Source organism: Dromiciops gliroides, chromosome 2 (assembly GCF_019393635.1).
Source record: "Dromiciops gliroides isolate mDroGli1 chromosome 2, mDroGli1.pri, whole genome shotgun sequence".
NCBI lineage: Eukaryota > Metazoa > Chordata > Mammalia > Microbiotheria > Microbiotheriidae > Dromiciops > Dromiciops gliroides.
In genome coordinates, this window is record NC_057862.1 from 76,795,386 (window position 1) to 76,814,802 (window position 19,417).

Consider the following 19,417-nt stretch of genomic DNA (forward strand, 5'->3'; position numbering starts at 1 on the left):
CCTTTCCCTGCTCCTCCAGTCTATTGGCCTCCTCTGGCTTAACTTTCTTCTCTTTTCTACATCTACCCCTTGGGTAAGCTGTTTCAATAGTGCTTTCTTTACACCTTAGGATATCTTGGCCCCACTGTCAATGGCATGATTCCTGGACGTCCCTACCATTTACTCCCTCTGCTTCTGGCTGCTGAATATTGCTGGAGAAAGGCATAGAACTCTACTGACTGTGTTATTACATATTCAGACACTCTAAACTCAGTCCTTTCCTGTTGCTTCTCATTATTCTTTTAATTGATTCCATATCCCATTTCCCTCAGTAGTTCTACTGAATTTTTTCCGTATTCCTCAAGACCTTCTTGACCTCTCAGTAGCATTTGACCACGTCCCTTCCCTTCTCCCTTTTAAAAATTTCCTCTACCCTGGCTCCTGTGAAATACTACTTGGTCCCAATTATCCCTCTCTCTCTTGGGCAAGTCTTTCTTTGTCTCCTTTGCTAGCTCCATCTGACCCTAAATGTGGACCTTCTTTTTTGTTTTATTTTGTTTTTTTGCAGGGCAGTTAGGGTTAAGTGACTTGCCCAAGGTCACACAGCTAGTAAGTGTCAAGTGTCTCAGGCCGGATTTGAACTCAGGTCTTCCTGAATCCAGGGCCAGTGCTTTATCTACTGTGCCACCTAGCTGCCCCTAAATGTGGACCTTCTTTAAGCAATAGTCATTTCCCTTCCCAAATGTGGACATTCCTTTTTTTTTTTTTTTTTTGGTGACGCAATTGGGGTTAAGTGACTTGCCCAGGGTCATACAGTTAGCAAGTGTGAAGTGTCTGAGGCCGGATTTGAACTCAGGTCTTCCTGACTCCAGGGTCAGTACTCTATCCACTGTGCCACCTAGCTTCCCCTAAATTTGGACATTCTTTAAGGGAAGAGCCTTCTGACTCTTCTTAGCCTATATGTTCTCACTTAGAGATTTCACCATTCTTAGGTCTTATCTATCACCTTTCTTCCAAATCTGCTTCTTCAGCTCCAATCTCTCTTGAACTGCCATTCCACAGCTCTGGTGATCTGCTGGACATCCCCACTTGGATGTCCTATCATCATCTCAAACAACGTTTCTATAACCACTCATTGTTTTCCCCATCATATCGTAAGCTTCTTTGGGAGAAGAACTGTGATGTTTTTCATTTTTGTATCCCCACAACATAGTATAATAAGTAAGCACTTATCTTAAAAACTATATGCCAGGCACTGTGCTGAGGATACAGATAAGTCAAAAGAGAGTTCCTATCCTCAAGGAGCTTACAATCCAATGGGGAAGAGAAAAGGAAGCTGAAAAAGGGTGGCAGGGAGCAGCATAGGGTCATGATGATGGTGCGATCCAAACCAAGCAGTGCAAATGGGGAGAAATGAAGACTTGTCCGGACTGCTGGGTCCTTTAGAAGGGGAGTCTTATGGGAGGAGTTTAATGCTCTGCCCTTCAATCAGAAATGCTGAGGTAACTGAGGCTATTGATGAGGTACATGGTAGAAAATAAATACTCTCTGTCTCTGTCTCTCCCTATCTCTGTAGGGGAGCATCTATCATTGGAGTTCTGCCCAATCAACTTGAACATCTCTTTCTACTTGTTGTGCATCAACATTAACATTGATGCTCTGTTCAAAGGACACAGGCAACTAGAGATAGAAATACAAAGAATGATACAGTCCTTCTTCTCAAGGAGCTAATATCATAATGGGGGAGATAACTAGAATACACCAGCAGCTGGGTGGTGCAGTGGATAGAGAGCCTGGCCCTAGAATCAGGAAAACCTGAGTTCAAATTTGGCCTTAGATCCTTATTAGCTGTGTGGCCCTGGGCAAGTCATTTAATACTGCCTCAGTTTCCTCATCTGAAAAATGAGAGTCAGACACGACTGAAATGACGGAATAACAACAAAAACTAGAATATGTGTAAGTATATACCAAATAAATATACAGAAAATAAATATAAATACAAGGTAGTTAGGGATGATACTAAGTAGTTCATAGGATCAGAGATTTAGAGCTAGAAAGGACCATAGAGGTCATCTGGTTTAGCTGCTAAGGCAACTAGGTGGTACAGTGGTTAAAGTGCCATGTCAGGAATTAGGAAGACCTGAATTCAAATCCAGCTTCAGATAGTTACTAGCAGTGTGACCTGCTGTTATGACAAGTCACTTAAATGGTTTGCTTCAGTTTCCTCATCTGTAAAATGGGGATAACAGCACCTCCCTCACCAGGTTGTTGTGAGAATCAAATCAAGTGAGATAATATTTGTAAAGTGCTTAGGACAGTGCCTGGCATGAAGCAGGTGCTATGTAAATGCTTCTTCCTTTCCCCCACAAACCCCTTCATTTTACTGATCAGGAACCTGAGAATTTAAGAGATTTTCCATGGGGACAAACCCAATTCTTCAAGTTCCACCAGGGAAGCAGAGGAGACTTCATGGACAGGATGGCCCTTGAACTTTGTCTTAAAGAAAGTAAAGGATTATGTGAGGTGGGAGTGGGGAAGGAAGGAATTCTAGGTATGGGAGACAGCCCATGCAAAAGCTTAGGAATGGGTGGAAGAGGCCCATGGGTGAAGAGCAAGGAGAGGAAAAGGTAGAGTGAAGAATACAGAGAGGGGAGTGTTATATAATGCATTGGGAAAGAGGTTGGTACCAAAGGAGTTTACATTTTATTCTAGAATAGGAAGCCACTGGAGTTAATTGAGTAAGGGAGTGATGCAATCAGATTGGTGCTCAAGGAAGATCATTTTGGCAGCTGTGTGTGGGGTAGACTGGAGTGGGGAGAGAGGAGGGAAGACCAAATGGGCAATTACAATAGTCCAGGTGAGAGTTGTTGAGACCCTGGATGAGAAGGGTGATTGAATGGAGAGAAAGGAGTGGATATAAGACTTGTGGAAATAGAAATGAAAAAGAACTGGCAATTGACTGAATATGTGGGATGATGGAGTGAGGAGTCAAGGATGGAGTGGAAAGAGATATGAGGCAAGGAGACCAACTAAAAGACTATTGCAATAATAGTTCAGGTGGAAGATGATGAAGGCTTGAACTAAGATGGTGGCTGCATGAATAGAGAAAATGGGTCAGATGTGAGATATTGTAGAGGTAGAAGAAATAACATTTGGCAACTGAGTGGATATGTAGGGTGCAGGAGAGTAAGGAGTTGAGGATTATGCTGAGGTTATAAACCTGGTAGATTGGAAACATGGAAACATTCAACAGAAATAGGGAAGTTTGGAAGAAGGGAAGTTTTAGGCATAGGGGAACATAATCTGCCTCATTTTAGGCAAGTTGAATTTGAGATGTCTCTAACACAAAGTTTAGTTTGAAGATCTAATAGACAGTTGGTGATGCAGTACTGAAGCTCAGAGGATAGATGGGGCCTGGATTTATAGGTCTGTGAGTTATTTGCATAAAGATAATAATTAAATCATGGGAACTAATGAGATCACTGAGAGAGAGAATGTGGAAAGAGAAATCTCAGAATGGAGCTTTAGACAACATTCATAGTTAAGACCCAGTTAGGTGATGCAGCGGATAGAATGCTGGGCCTGGAGTCAGGAAGACCTTAGTTCAAATCTGACTTCAATCACTTACTAGCTGTGTGACCCTGGGTAAGTCATTTGACCCTGTTTGCCTCAGTTTCCTTGTCTGTAAAATGAGTTGGAGAAGGATATGACAAGCCACTCCAGTATCTTTGCCAAAAAAACCCAAATGGGGTCACAGAGAATCATGTGACTGAAGACATGACTGAAAACATGACTGAACAACAACAACAAATATGGATAATAGGAGAGTAAAGGAGTCTGAAGAGAGCCAGGAGAGAATAGTGTCATGAAAACCCAGAGAAGAAAGAGCAGCTAGGCAGTGAGTGTGGTCAACAGTGTGACTGGACCAAAGAGGTCAAGAAGGATGGAGACCTAGGAAAGACTCCTCCCATATTTGGCAATTAAAAGATAATTTTGGAGGGAGCAGGTTCAGCTGGGTGATAAGGTCAGAAGTCAAATTGCAAAGAGCTGAGGAGGAAGAAAAGAGGATATGGAAGCAATGAATAGAGAAAGTTTTTCTAGGAATTTGTCTGGGAAAGAGAAATATAGGATGCTAGCTTGAGGGGATGATTGAGTATAGTAAAGTTTTGTAGGGATGGGGAGACATTGAATATATGCTTGAAGGCAGCAAAAAAGGGTACCTGTAGATCCGGAGAGATTGAAGAGAAAGAGATTGGGAAGGATCGCATCGAGAGAACATCTGGAGGAGGTAAGGGAAGGAGCACCTCACTGTCAGAGCCTGAGGAAAAGAGGAAGGAGTTGGGGATGACACCAAGGAGCTTTAGTATGAAAGGGAGGGAAGAAGGGAGCTCCCAGAAACTCACCTCAATTTTCTCAGTCAAGTAATAAGCAAGGTTCTCAGTCGAGATGCTGCTGGTAGCAGCGGTGGTGGGGATTGTGGTTTGAGAGGCTTGCCAAGAGAAGAGAAGGGAATAGCTTCTGGAATGAATTTGGGAGGAATAATAGGAATGCCGTGCTGCAGTGAAGGTCCAGTTGAGATTAGATAACATCAATTTATAGCATTGTGTTCCAGGTGGTGCAGTGGCAGCTCTGGGCACAGTGCCATAGACAGTATATTTTCACTGACCTGAATATTGCCCATTTTGCCATAGACAATTTATGGGTGCTACTCAGGGAGGAAGATGTCTGTGGGGCTAAGCTCGATCAATTTCATACCACTCTATTAACCAGAGGATACTGGTCTGGGGGGAGCTATTATTTCCGAGCTCTTTCAGTAGCAGAGCTCTGGTGAGATGAAGCTCTTTAAATGTCAGGAATGGAGGGACCGTTCAAAAGCAGTAGAAGCAATCAAGAATGTCAGGTCCAGCTGCCAATGGGCGGTGGATAATCTGGGCCCTTCCAGCTCCTTTTGTGCTCAACTTTGGGCTGTTTCTATAGTTGTAGCGAGAAATCACCTTTCTACTTACCCACACCCCCTCTTCCACTCTTTGTGTATCAGCAGCTCAGGATAGTTTTAATGATGGGTGCAGTCAAGTTGGGAGATGTTGTCTTACCTTTATCCCCTTAGGGTTGGAGGTGAAGGTACCCAAGACACCCCGAGAGTGGCTTGGGTGAAGGACCATGAGTTGAGGTGGTGGTGGTAGGGACAGTGCTTGTCATGGAGACAGGATATACAACACTGCTATCTGTGATGGCGCCCCATTTTTCCATGTGCTAATTATGGTTCTTTCTGCTTTTCAAAAAGCTAGGTGGTACCGTGGAGCACTGGCCCTAAAGTTGGGAGGACCTGAGTTTAAATCTCACCTCAGACACTTACTAGCTGTGTGACCCTGGGCAAGTCACTTAACCCCAATTGGTTAAAAAAAACTCAGGGCCATCTCCAGTCATCCTGTTATATATCTTGCCACTGACTGGATCAAAGAGGGCTCTGGAGGAGAGAGTGAGGTTGGTGACCTTGCACAGCCCTTCCTTACTTAAATCCAATTCTCTGCAAGTCATGACATCACCCTGATGTCTTGGTCCTCTTCGAGAAGGAAGGACAAACAACGGCAACAAGATGGTGGTCTTCCAGGACAAAGCCCCATTTTCCCATGTGCTAATTGTGGTTCTTTCTGCTTCTCAGCCTTCTTCCTTCAGCCTTTCTGTTGTTAAACTTTATATCTGCTACTCCTCTTTTTATGATTTTATTTCCCTGGTTCCTGACAAAAAAGACTTGATACCTGAAAAGTACTTAATGTTTGCCCTAACTAATGATCAGTTGCTTTTCTTAAATTGTCAAAAAAAATCCCCCCAAACCTCCCCAAACCAAACCCAACAGAACTCTCTGTTTGCCTTAGTTTCCTCATCTGTAAAATGGGGATGATAATAATAGCACTTACCTCCCAGGGTTGTTGTGAAGATTGATAATTATAATTTAATAATAATTTATTATCAATTGAGCAATAATTCATTCATTTATTATTTATTAGGTAATAATTTATTATCAACAAAGAGAATAATTGTAAAGCATTTAGAATAGTGCCTGGCACATTGTAAGTGCTATATGAATATTGACTATTATTGTTGTTTTGTGACCACGGTTATACACCTATATCCCAGGTTCCTTGGGAGGAAGCCTCCCTTGGGGCTCCCCATTTTGGGGGGGATGGTGGGTACAAGACATCCCACTTCTCCCTTAGCTCACTCTATCAAGTAAATCGGTCCTGTCAAAATCCTGTCAGACAAGTCACTTTACAGAATCATGGATTTAGAGTTGGAAAGCCCATTGGAAGACATAAAATTCAGCGCCTTCCTTTTTTAAAATTAAAAAAAAAATTTTTTTAGTGAGGCAATTGGAGTTAAGTGACTTGTCCAGGGTCACACAGCTAGTAAGTGTCAAGTGTCTGAGGCCGGATTTGAACTCGGGTATTCCTGACTCCACGACGGTGCTCTATCCATTGCACCACCTAGCTGCCCCCTCAGTGCCTTCCTTTTATAAATGAGGGAGCTGAGACAGAGACACTTGACCAAGGTCACGAAACTGGTAGGTATATGAGGTGGGATTTGAATCCAGGTCTTCATTACACTAATAAGCAGTCTACTACGACATGCGGTTTCCAGTTGTGCCTCAGTTCTTCCCTCTGTGAAACAGACCAAATGCAGGTTATCACCATTCTTGTCCTTCTGGGGAAATGCTGAACAGGTTAGTTCAGATATCTTTAAAAAGCACAGAGATAGGGTTCGGGAAATGGAGGGTTAAAATGGTTCCTGGGTCTGCCCTTTGGATCAAGAAGCTCTACAGCAGTGGCAGGTGAGCAGGGGCTGGGGGGGGGGGCGGCGTCATTGACAGGCACCTGAAGCAAAGGCTGTTGATATCGTGCAGGTGCTTAGCACCAGCATTTAGTACCATGACTGGTACTTAGTAGGTGCTTAATATATGTGTATTGACTGACCGACTGACCACACATCTGCCTCTATCCATCTCTCTCATTTTATTTCCTTCTTCCCTCCCTGTCAGGCTCTTTCCTCTCCGGTCTCCTCCATTTTCTTTGTCCTTCCATTCTTCCCTTCTCTTTTGCCAGTGTCTTAGGCTGTCAAGTGGCACCTGAGGAATTGCTCAGCCCTGCTCCCTGCACTGCCCTCAGAGGCTAAAGATCTTGCTTGATTGTAAGGCTGAAGGAATAAATCATAGTAGAAACTAGAAGCCTGGAGAGACCCAGAGACTGCCTCCTGCAGAGGGGCTAGGGGATGAAAGGAAACAAGTTATTTGATCCTCTGGTCTGAGCACCTCTTGGCGCTGGAAGGATCAGATTAGAGTCAAAATAGACTTGGTTCCTAATTGCTCACGTTTCTGTAGCACTTGACGATTTACAAATTGCCTTCCTAGCAACAACCTTCTGATCCAGGTAGTGCAAATAGTATTGCCCCCATTTTACAGACTAGAAAATTCTGACTTGAAGAGATGAAGTGATTTGCTTAAGGGTGCATGGCTAGCAAACAGCATCGCCTGGTTCCTAGCACAGTGCTTTGTTTTGCTTTACTATTAAACTAGGTTGCCTGTTCAATAATTGGTGTCACAAAGAGGCCTGGCTTCTGGCCCTCACTGCCACTCATTACCTGGGTAATCTTTGGCAAATTGGCTTCCCTTCCTGAGCCTCATCTCCCTCCTTTTTGTAAATCAAAGGGTTTAGGCTAGGTAATCTGGAGAGCCAGGCTGACAGACTGGGTGGAAAGAAAGCACTGGGTTTTAAGATGGCGGGCTTGGGCTTGGCTCTAATACTGACTAAGGAGGTAGGTAAATGGATCGAATGCTAGACCTGGATTCGGAACACACATATGAGTCCTGCCTCATACAGTCATGTGATCCTCACCCCTATGAGCGTCAGTTTCCTCCTCTATAAAATGGCTACAGTATTTGTACCATCTGCCTTCTGGGGTTGTCACAAACATCAAAGCACTGTATAAAATGTCAGTCATTGTTAAACTGTAGAACATTACAGAAAGGAGAGTGACCCCATTGCTTCTCTGCACCTCAGTTTTCTTCATTTGTGAAATGAGGGATTTGGACCAGAATATCTCTCGGGTCTATTCAGCACTCGACAATCCAATAATTTCTTGTGTCCCATCCAGCTTCCTCTTTCTGCAAAATAAGGGACCTGGGCTGGAGTCTCTCTTAGGGCCCACCCAGCCCTGGAGAGCCCCGTACTTTTTGTTCTGTGGGATGAGGAGAGTGGGGGAGCTTTCACAACCAGGCTCCGGTCTTTTGTTCCACTTCAAACCTCTGCCAGCAACGTTGCCCACCCAGGTGTCAGGCCTATTGTTCTCTGCTTCCTATGATCGATACCTTGGATGAAAAGTGACAGCTATAATAGGAGAGGTAGGAAAGAACGACAGGCCAAAAAAGGGGGTAAATGTTAGGCCACTTGGAGCAAGGCTGGGGGGAATGCTCTTTCCCTGCAAGTAAGTCTCCATTTGTGAACCCCCAACTGCCTCTTTTGTTCAGGCTTTGTGAGAATCCTGCCTGTGGTTACCGAAGGGAGTGAGAGGGGTGTGTTGAATTATGAACAACCAGATCCATAAGCCCTAAAGTATCGAAGCATCTCCAACCTGCCAGTGCCTGGGCTAGGCACTAGGCACTGGGGAGACAGATGAAGGTGGGAAAATGGTCCCTTCCCTCATGAATCCCACAGTCTACCTGGATGAGACAGCATCAAGGTCTATACAGAATAGTTACAAGGTCATTTTGAGGGGAAGGTACTAGCAACTGGGGCTCCTAGGAAAGACCTCCTATAGAAGGGGGCACTTAAATTGAGTCTTGAGGGAGAATAGGAATTAGAGATGGAGGAGAAACCAGTTCAAAGAAGAAAGAACTTGGGGAGTTCTCTCTTAACTCATTCACTCTCCCCATTCTTACCATTAACTGAAAGAGGGAGGAGATTCCTATCTCAGGCTTGGGGTGTGTGTGCTGATTCAGAATTATTTTCCATGGGGGTGACCTGAGAGTAACCTGTAGGAATAGTGTGGGTTCTCCTCCTGGAGGGAGTAGGGAGAGGGGGACAGTCAAGGGGATGCAGGCTGCCAGGCCTGTCTCCTTCCCCCTCTTCCCCCTCCCTAAACAGAGGGAGCAGGTGGTAAGTAATGTAGGGGGAGACCAAAGAGAGGAAGGGGGGAAAGGAAATTGAAAAAGCAAGGGGAGGGGGCTGGTGGCAGTGAGGAGGGTTGGAGCTGTTATTTAATGAGTGCATGTGCTATGAACACTAATGAGCTGGAAGCATTCACTGAACACCGCCTTCCAAAATGGGGACTTGGGCCAGGTCCTTGGGTCTCCTAGAACAGGGGGACAAACAGCCGAAGAGGGGGAGTAACTCCTGAGCATAGGGTGTGCCTGGATGACCTCCTACAACTTGGAGGTGGCTAGTTTGTCATTTGCCCCCTGAGCTACACAGCCTTTGAACTCTGGGAGCTAGAGCAGCCGTGGCAGAGGATCATAGGATCTGAAGCTGTAAGGTATCAAAGAAATGATTATGTGCAAATCCTTCCTTTTACAGATGAAGACACTAAGGTCTGGTGGTAAAGGCCTTGCCACCAGGTCACATGGGCTAGTAAGTGGCAGAGCTGGCGTTCAGAGCCAGGTTCTTGGATTGGCAAATCCTGCATTCTTTCTCTGGCATCTTGCTGCCCTTGTCTTCCCACATGATTTACTTACAGTTTAGCAGCTGTGAAGGGCCAGGAAAATGAGGACTGCCAAGCTATTCTAGAAGTCACTGCTGCTGTCCGTAGCTGTGTTTAGGTATTCTTCAGCCAGTGGAAGGACTATACCCCTCCCATCCTTTCTCCCACTTCCAGACCCCCTGTTTTCTTTCCGTAAGCCTCAGTAGCAGCATTCAGCGGACGCCCCCCAAGGGAATTAGTCTGGCCAATCGACACTCCCACATTCCCCACATAGGACCCTGAGTCTAAGTGCCCTTCTGGGGGTCAAGGCAGGAGGAACAACTGAAAAAGATGAAGTCCCCAGTGTAATTTTTGCATCCTAGGTCTCTTAGATAGCTTAAAAAAATTTTTTTTTTATTGGTAAGTCTCCTGGCATCTTCCTGCTAAACACAATGAGGGGGTGAGCTTTGAGCAGACAGCCACATTTTAGTGATGGTTAGTCAGGCAAATGGCCGGTCCTTCCCTCGGTGGCATCAGAGACAATTTGTTCCCCATGGGGAAGAGCTAAAAGATTTAGCATTTGAGGCAGCTTAGTGTCACAGAAATAACAGTGGGGCCTGGAAGTCTGGAGAGGAAGCTTTGGCTCTGGGTGAGGCTGGGTAAATCGCTTTTCTTTTGGGCTTCAGTTTCCTTGTCTGTAAAATGAATGACTTGGACTAAATGATCCTGAAGGTTCTTTTCATCTCTATGATGCATAGCTAGGAATTGATATTAGTGCAAAATTGAGGCCGGGATGGTTTTTACCTATCTTCTTTAGCATGGAGAATAAGAACATAGGAGGTACTTGGAAAAGGAGTAGGGCTCACTCACAGCGATCACTGGTTCAAGCATGGGCCCATACTGATTATCTGTAACTATATAACATAAAAGGGAAATGGAAAGTATCATGGAAATGAAAGACAAATCTTTGTATACTGGACAGCTTACAGTCTTAGGTCAGGAGACATTTCATTATACTCCACTTGGGAACAGGAGCTGTGGTCGGAGAACTATGTCCAGGCAGGATTAGAATTTGGTACCCTTGGTAGGACAGATGCTCCAAGGGAAGGAAATTGCTAGGAAAAACAACAACACACTCCTGCTTCTTAGTTTACTTATGGTCTCTAGCCACCAGAAGTTAAAACAAGCTGGAGTCTGGTCAAAGGCAGATGTAAGAGACAAATTTTGCCATCCCTTTTTGCTTTTCATAGAAAATAAGACTATCTTTCTGCTTTTATTTGCAGGTCTCAAGCTCCCACAGAAAGTTCTTGGATGGCATCATCGCATGTTCTCTTTCATGTCTTATCACACAGAGTCTTCCTCCCCTTCATTCCAAATACCATCTTGCCCTGAGCCTTGAAGAATAATCTTCATAGCCATAACTAAGGCAGAGCAGCTGGAGCTTTGTTTCAGGGCTGATAATTTAGAGGGCACTGACAGCACCACCCCAGGAGTAGAGAAAGCTATCACTGACCTCACCCATCTGTACTCTTTCTCATCTGTCCCTCTTACCCAGCTAGCTACTTGCTCCCAAGTGAAATATTGCTAGTTATGGCTCTGTTGAGCTGACTTTGGTCCATTTGTATTTGTTCATAGATGGAGAGATGCACACAGAGCAGCATACACTGCTTATGACCCTAAGGCCTACAAAGTAAAGCAAGTTGTATATGCCCTATTCCCAGTGAAGGCTAAAGAGTGTCCCAAGAGCTGCTAAGATGCACATTGGCAGCCTTACAAAGTCCATTTGCTTTGCTCACTTTTGAAGAGAGGTCAGGAATGGGCAGCCAGGATCATGAAAATCATACCATGTTTTTATCTCTAGGAGTGACTGGGGATACTTAGCCTGGAAAAGAGAATCCTAGGGGCGGGAGAAGTGACAAGATAGCCATCTTGAAGTACCCGCAGGATGATCATGGGAATGAGTAATTCTAGACTTGTTTTGCTTTGCCTCAAAAGGCAAAACCAAGAGCTGTGGGTGAAAGTCACAAGACAGCAAATTTAGGTTTGCTATCAGGAAAAAACACACCACCCTTCCTAAGTAGTAGAGGTGTCCACACGTGAAATAGGCTGCCCCAGGAGGCAGTGGTCGTCATCCCCCACTCCCACTTGAGGTCTTCAAGCAAAGCCTGATGACTTTTTGTCCATTCGTTGAAGAGGATTCTTTTTCAGGTTGGATTAGATGGCCCCCAAGCTCTCTTCCAATTCTGAAATTCTATAATCCTGTAATTCTTATTCCTCAACACCTCTTCTAAAAGCATAAGCCATGTGGTACAAAAATAGTACCCACCAAAACCTCCTCTCTGTGCTCTTTTCAGACACCAGTGACCATTTTTTTTTTTTCCTGGAGTAATAATCAGTGCTATTTCTTGGAAGCAGCAATCTTTTTATCCATTTTTCCCAAAGGGAAATGTGATGAGATGATTTAGTGAAGAAAAAGTGGAGAGGTAACAGGGAAGATCTTTTTATACCATTCAGCTTTGCCTCTGACTGTATTACTGCATGTCTCCTTATAACAGATGTACAGTGTGCCACCATGACAGAAATTCCAATAGTGCTCTGTGTTGTGTGGGGGAGACTGATGGAAAATGTCCTTAAGGAGTGAAAAGAATGTACTGCAGGATGCAGTCTGAACAGTGACCTTCTAATGGTCAATTCTATGACAATCCTGCTGCTAACTTAAAAAAAAAAAAGGATTTTTAAAAAGCAGACCCTAAATATGTAAAGATGTGGGCATCAGAATGCCAATCTTCTTTAACTGATGCTGTATTGGGACTGGGAACTGGGTGAAGAGGACTGGAAGTTGGGTAGTGACTCCCAAGGGTTGAGGAAGTAACTTACTAAAAAACCAACCCAACCCCCAAACAAACAAAAACCCCTGCAACTCCTATCTAGAAGAGGCAGGTTCCTCCCTTCTTTCTCTACTATTCCCATTCATATAGCAAATTAGCAGGAATTGTCCTTAGTAGGGCTCTTTGTTAGGACCCATCCTTCCAGTTGTCCTTTTGTAAAAAAAAAAATTGTATTTTCACAGTCATAGAAACCGAATGTTACCTCAGGGATCTAGTCCAATCATCTGATTTTACAGAGAAGGAAACTGGCTCTGACTTACTTACACCACCCGGGAAGTGACACTTGGATTTCTGAACTCCAGGTCCAGTGCCGGCTTTGAATCGAGGTCTGCTGCTAATATTACTTGTGTGACCTTGGGCAAGGTACTTAAACTCTGTCTAGTTTTCTCTTCTGTAAAATATGGGGGTTGGACTGGATGGCCGGCGAGATCCTTTCTAGCTCCAGCTCCATGATCTATGACTCCTTTCCTCCTTCAAAAATGCCCTTGGAATTTATTCTTTCTGCATGTTAGTGGGGGTGGGGATCTCCTACTCTTTCCTGAGTCCCCTAAGGATCTGGCTCCCCCTCAGTGAGGGAGTCAGCTGTAGCCATCAGTAAACGACCTTCTCTTTCTTGTACAATGCAGTGACCTTCTTAATAAATAACAGCCTAACTCGGCTCCTAGTTTTCCTCACAGTGAAATGGAATTTTGGGTCCTGAGGGGTGTGTGTGGTGGGGTGCAAGGGGTGAAAAGGTTGGTGTGGGGGGATCGCAGAGTGAAACTTGAGGGTTCGAGGTATACAAACTTCCGGCCAGTGCAGCCTTGGACCCCTCGAGAGGTATGTGATTTGAGGGTGCCCCATAGCCTTTCTCTGTCTTGCCCCTGTTCTCACACCCTGGAGGCCAGGAAGCTGGTGGAGGGTGTGGGGGCGGGGGGGGGGGAAGCAGGGACGTTGCGGGGCAGGTGGTTCTCTCAGGAGCTCGGAGCCCTAGTGGTCTGCCCCCATCCCGGGCCGGGCGCTGGGGCCCATGCAGCACTCCAGCTCTGCCCCAGCTGCCTGACCCCGCACCTTCCCGATGAGCTCGGGGCCCAGAGCTGGGCGGGGATGCCCCGGCTTCACCTTTACGAGCTGGGCACCCGCCTGTTCCCCTCACCACCACCCCCAGCCCCGGCCCCATAGCTCCCCTGCTGAGGTTCCCAGAGCCCCCTGGGGCACAGGTCACCCCGCCCTTCCCAAGACCGGCAGGAGACGCTGAAGGGGTCATTCCACTCTGGAGAGCTGGGTGCCAGAGCCGAAGGCAGAACGAGAGCCACGGCCTCAAGTGCCTTGGAAGTGTGTGTGTGTGTGTGGGGGGGGGGTATGTGTGTGTGTGTGGGGGTGCGCGCGGGCAGATCGAGGAGTGCGTTCTTGGGCACGCCTGTTAGTATGACTGATAACGTGTGCCCGTGACTGTGTGCCTGGCGTGACTGTGTGAGGGGCTTTTCGTGCGTGTGTTTGGGGGTTATGTGTTTGCTAGTGCGCGCGCTTCTTCCAGCGCCCAGACTCGGCTTTCGCCCCTACTTCCAGCTGAGCCTCTTTTTCCTCGCCTTTGAGCCGCAGCGCCCTCGCCCCAAGCTCCTCCTCCCCCCGCGCCCCCGGCGCCCCCGGCCCCCTTCCTTTGCGGTGCGCTGGGGTTACACCTTTGAAACTGTACGCGGCTCCACTTGAGCTGAGTGGCGGTTTGGAGATTGTGGCGGCTGGGGCTGGGGAGAGCCGGGAGGGATGGGGTAGGAGGAGTCAGGGCCGATATTTGTGCCTTTAGATTGATGGATGACTGCTGGATGTGAGTGTGTGTATGCGCGCGCGAGAGGGTGTGAGTGTGAGTGAGTGAGTGTGTGTGTGTGTGTGTGTGTGTGTGCGCTCGCGGCTTTCCCATTTTCCTCTTCGCAGCAATCAGGGAGGGAGGGAGGGAGACAGGGAGGGAGGGAGGGAGGAAGGGAGGGAAAGAGAGGGAGAGAAATAGGAGAGGGAGATAAGCTCACTCTAGAGAACTCCATCCATCCAGAGAGGCAGTGGAATAGCTACTGGAAGAGGAAGGTGCTTTACATCCAGAAAGACACTTCTGAAGCATCAGAAGAAAGACGCCTTTTCTCCCCCTCTTCCCCCTATTTCCTCCCCCCTCCCTTGTTTTTTTACCTGGGATTACACACAAACCTGTGTGGTGCCTGGAGCCAAGCCTAGGACTGTAATGGTCAAAGGATCCAGTCTTCTGGCACTGAAACAGGACTGTTTGTGGGTAGCATGGCTCTGAAACACAGGGGTGGCCACTCTGCTTGGCTCCGGCCAGAGGTCTGGCTCTTGGTGTGGAATGCCCTGTGCCAGCTGTGTGCCCGTGGCTGCCCTGCTCTCTGCACCTGCACAGGGACGACTGTGGATTGCCACGGCATGGGGCTCAGAGCCGTTCCCAAAAACATCCCGCGTAACACTGAGAGACTGTGAGTATGGGGACCTTTTTCCTTCTGTTTATTCCCAGTGGGGAGCAGGCAGCAGCGCCCCCCCCCCACATTAGCCCCGTGATTGCTCCCAGCCTAGATTTAATTCCCTAGTCCGGAGGGCACAGTTTGGGGCCCTGGGTAGACAGCTATTGGATTGGTCAGTGGAGCTGAGGTTATTTCCTGAGCCGAGCACAGCTGCTTGCCTCTTCTTGATGATTCAAATAGCCCTCCCTAGGGTTGTAAGTTCCCCCGCTCCCCTATCCTCACTCACACCTGCACCCCCAGCCTTCCTTCCCCTCTGCTATTTTCAATTGATATAGTAACTGTTTTGAGGGTGCTTCATAATCTCTTATGAGGTGATCCTTATGGCCCCCGCTTGGAATGGAGGGAATCATACTTTACCAGGAGTGAAATCTCATTTTGGGGAAATGTGGGCTTGGAATAGGGGGTGTATGTGTATGTGGGTGTGTATGCATTTGGCTTTTGCAGGCGTGGAGGCTGCCGGGCTGCTGCTGGGGTGGCTTGGGTGCTTAGTTGAGGTTTCTCCTGTCTCCTTTTCCCTATTGTTTGTCCTGGTGCAGTATCCCTTCCTTGGTAGGTATCACCCATTAGTTTTCCTTGTTACCCCTCTTCATCTCCAGTCCAGATAAACAATGGAATGAAACATGTCACCATAGCCTTGGGACATCTTTGATATTGGGAGCTTGGGTTGTGACTGATCTGGTTCATCAGAGGGGTTGTTGATAAGCCAGGCAGAGGGATGGGGGAGGGAAACATGGTAAATGCTGGCCCAAGAACAGAGCCGGTGACAATACTCTTGTCCCCCTCTTCCTGCTATGGGGCAGGGAGCTCTCTTTAACAGGGTTAAAGAGAGATTGACCATTTTAAGTAATAAAAACATCATTTCTACTCACTACCCTCACCCTGCCCCCTCCCTTGAATTCTTGAAGAGACTCTATGTCTTTTATAGTTCTGGAGCACTGCTGGGGGACAGAGTGTGTGGGTAGCATGTGTGTGTTTACAGAGCTTAGTAATGTTCTTAGAGCCTTATCCAGGCTCTGCATATGCAAATTTGTAGTGTCTATTGCCCCAGACCGATAGTGCCTCTCGTTTTGCATCTACAGGATACATGCATGTGTGTGATGGATTTTTGGACACACACAGAGCCTTTGTACTAGCAGAGAGGTTATTGCACCAATAGATTTTGGAAAAGGAATATGTAGGGGGCTGTGCTACCTCCTTTGAAGCTCGTTCGGTCCCTTTCTTCCCACACCCCTGTGCAAATCCAGTGGCTCTCAATCAAAGAGCCCATATTTTGATAACTTTTCCACACAATTTCATCACTCTCAGCAGGTCAGAGACAGAAATCTGACCCTAAGGGGATCCTTTTTCTCCATGAAACTTTATGCACTAAGGTCAACTATTAGGAAGCAGACATTTTCCCTTAGATCCTCCTAGTGTCCCATTCTTGTAAGTTCCCCTTGAAATGTATGAGCCATTTGTGGCCAAACAGGGAACAGGGAGGTTAGATAGGGATTGAGATTCTGCTTTTGATTCTTAGGGAAGGGTTGGAATCCTTGATGATATCCATCACTTCACCAATTTATTCCCTCTTCACGCCTATCAGGATAGCGTCAGGGTTCAGAGCAGAACTCAATAGTGGCTCTACCCAGAGCTGTTTCTCTTGAAGAAGTAGCCCTATGGACAGACGTTTGTACAGTGACTTTGAATTCTTGAGTTTGTATGCTTCCTTCCCAAGCTTCCCCCCTCTCTATTCCCATCTCTTCTCATTTGAAACAGTGGCTAGCTCTGCATTCCCTGATATGTGTCTACCGGTCCTTCTGCAGTGCCTCCAACCCTAAATAACCTCCTTTGGAAAAAAAAAATTGTTGAAGAGATTTGATCATTCATTCTTAGTCTTGGCCTCTTTCATTTTTTTCCCCTCAGGGTAATTTCTATTTTAACTCACTTAAGTTATTTAACTTTATAGTTAAAAATAGAGTGAGATGGAATACATATAAGTGTTAGACGAGTGGAGTTAGGGTAGGCTGAGCAACAAAGGGGAAAACTTTGGGTTTTGCCCCAGGAGTAGATTATTCTGGAGGAAAAAGGAGAGGTCCATTTTTTACTCCGTGGAGTCAGGAGGGAACTAGGTTTTGATCATGGTTCTAATACTGCTTGTGTGATCCTGGGCAAGTTACTTGAGCTCTTTGTGCCTCAGTTTTCCTATCTGTAAAATGGAATGAGATTTTTTTTTTTTTTTTGCAACATCTATTTCACAGGATTATTGTCGGAAAGTTCTTTGCAAAACCTTAAGAGATGATAGAAATATGAATTGTTATTATTATCTGATAGTTTTGGGTTGAGAGAAATAGTGGAAAGAAATATAATGTTTCCTCTTAATAGATCAAGAAAGAGGTACTTGGTAAAGAAGAGAGAATTAAACAAAACAAAACAAAAACAAGAGATTTGACAGAGCCAGGAAAGAGTGCACACATGGACTTAAAATAACAGTGATAAATTCGTCTCTCTAATCAATTATGGGTGCTGAGCACTATCAAGTGACTGAAACAGCAGCTTCTTCTGAGGCTGTGAAATTTTTATAGTCTGCAGCTGTGGCATTTCTCTTCTTGTCCTCTGGGTAGTTTCTATGGCAGCCTGTGTGGCCAGGCAACTTATGATCCCATATTCCATAACACTGGTTAGTCTCGTCTGCCCCAAATGAATGTGGAATTGTCCCTGGATTCCAGCAGAGGCTTCTACGGAAAGCTCACCAGAGGCCCTCACAGCTGCTAAGGAAATGCAGTTTAGCTAGGAGACGCTTATGGGGTGAACTGGGAGGGGGAGAAGGATGCTAAATAATTTACTGTAATGGAACAATTAAAATAAGAGCCAAGGAGTAGGGGTCAGGCATCCAGAAAGCATCTTCTTATTTGTTGGGCTAGGAGTCAGAGAAAACTACTCTAGTTTGGCTTTTTAAAAATAAAAACTGTTCTGCTTTGATTAAATATGTAGATATTTATTATAAAATCTATTTTTATAAAAATATGAAATTTTATTAAATATGAAATGACTTTATCTTAAGATATAGGAAACTGGTTATTCATATAGAAGTCATCAGAATCATCTATCTGTGTGGTGTCAGCCCATTGGCTAGTTAGAACAAAGGTCAAAATGAACATCAACTTAGAAGAAAGGTTAAAGAGGAATAGGTGATACTTTAAACATCAACAACAGCTTCAAGCTGACCTATTAAGATGAATCAGTGATGCTCAGTAGTGGAAAATGAAAAAAAAAGGCAAAAGAAACTGACCTTGATTATCACCATTTCCTGCAAAATGTTAACTGATGTAAAACAGTTGCCACAAGAACTCAGAATCCCCCTTAACCAGCAAAAACTTGATCTCCTTGACAGTTAGATAAAGGTAACAGGCATGGGCAATAATGGTTTAGTATATAAAATAATTTATAAAACTACCAAGAAGGATGGCAGATTACCTGCAGTAGTGCCTTCTATCACAGCATAAAGCAAAAATATTCAGAAAGATTGGCATGAGATTCAAATGAGCCATAGTATCCCAAGGAACATTCATGGATGAAGAAAGTGGCAGGAGGACAGCAAATAGATGTAAAATGGAACAAATTTGTCAGTGTTTTTATGACTATTTTCATCATCAGTGATAGATGAACTACTACTTTTGGATGCTGGTCCCTTTGGGAGAATTATAAAGGTACCCAGTGTACAATGTAGGTCAAGTATGGGACAGCTATTTATTTCCTCCACATGGAATAAGGGCTTAAAGCACAAAATCCATACAAGCGCATCTTAACAAATACATACTCCTATTATACTCTACTAGGAGATAAGATACTTAAAACATTACAACATGGAACATTTGGTTGGGACTGTTGAGCCGGGTATTTCACCTTCATATTTGGCTCTGCACTTTTTGAGCAACTCCTTCAAGATTCATGTCTTTTGGCCAGGCAGGACGTGGAATGGGCTCAGCCTCCAGCTGGTACTCTGTTCTCCAGAATGGGTACAGTGGCAGAAAACTCTTCAAGCTTCTCTTACTGAGCAGCTGTAAACTTCTCTAACTGAGGAACCAGGAACTCCTGGTTCCTGGACTTCTTGGACTCAAGAAGTTTCTTTCCATACTGGAAACATCCATCTCGGGATCAATGTTTAATTTCCTACATTCAGGCAAAAAAAAAAAAAAAACAACCCACGAAGCAGAAGAGGCAGCAGTACCTTGAGACCTAGGGTCAGTTTTACCTCAACAGCACATGTACATGTGGCCTCAAGTGAGCCAATGGCGTAGCTGCTGGGAGTTGGTGCTGGTAGGAAGATTGACTCTTTTCTGTCTCTCCCCCTGTCACAGACAATCCCAGTAAGAGTTCCATACCACATGTTCAGGAGAGAGG

The 19,417-nt window shown here is 45.5% G+C and overlaps 1 protein-coding gene across 1 annotated transcript in view; it reads left to right on the forward strand.

The window, feature by feature from the left end:
* The first annotated feature begins 14,499 nt into the window (after positions 1-14,499).
* SLIT1 (slit guidance ligand 1) overlaps positions 14,500-19,417 on the forward strand; it is a 248,127-nt gene continuing 243,209 nt past the window's right edge. Inside the window, 1 exon segment of the mRNA XM_043983001.1 lies at positions 14,500-14,992. Coding sequence (XP_043838936.1) covers positions 14,799-14,992 — 194 coding nt within the window. The 5' untranslated portion in view covers positions 14,500-14,798.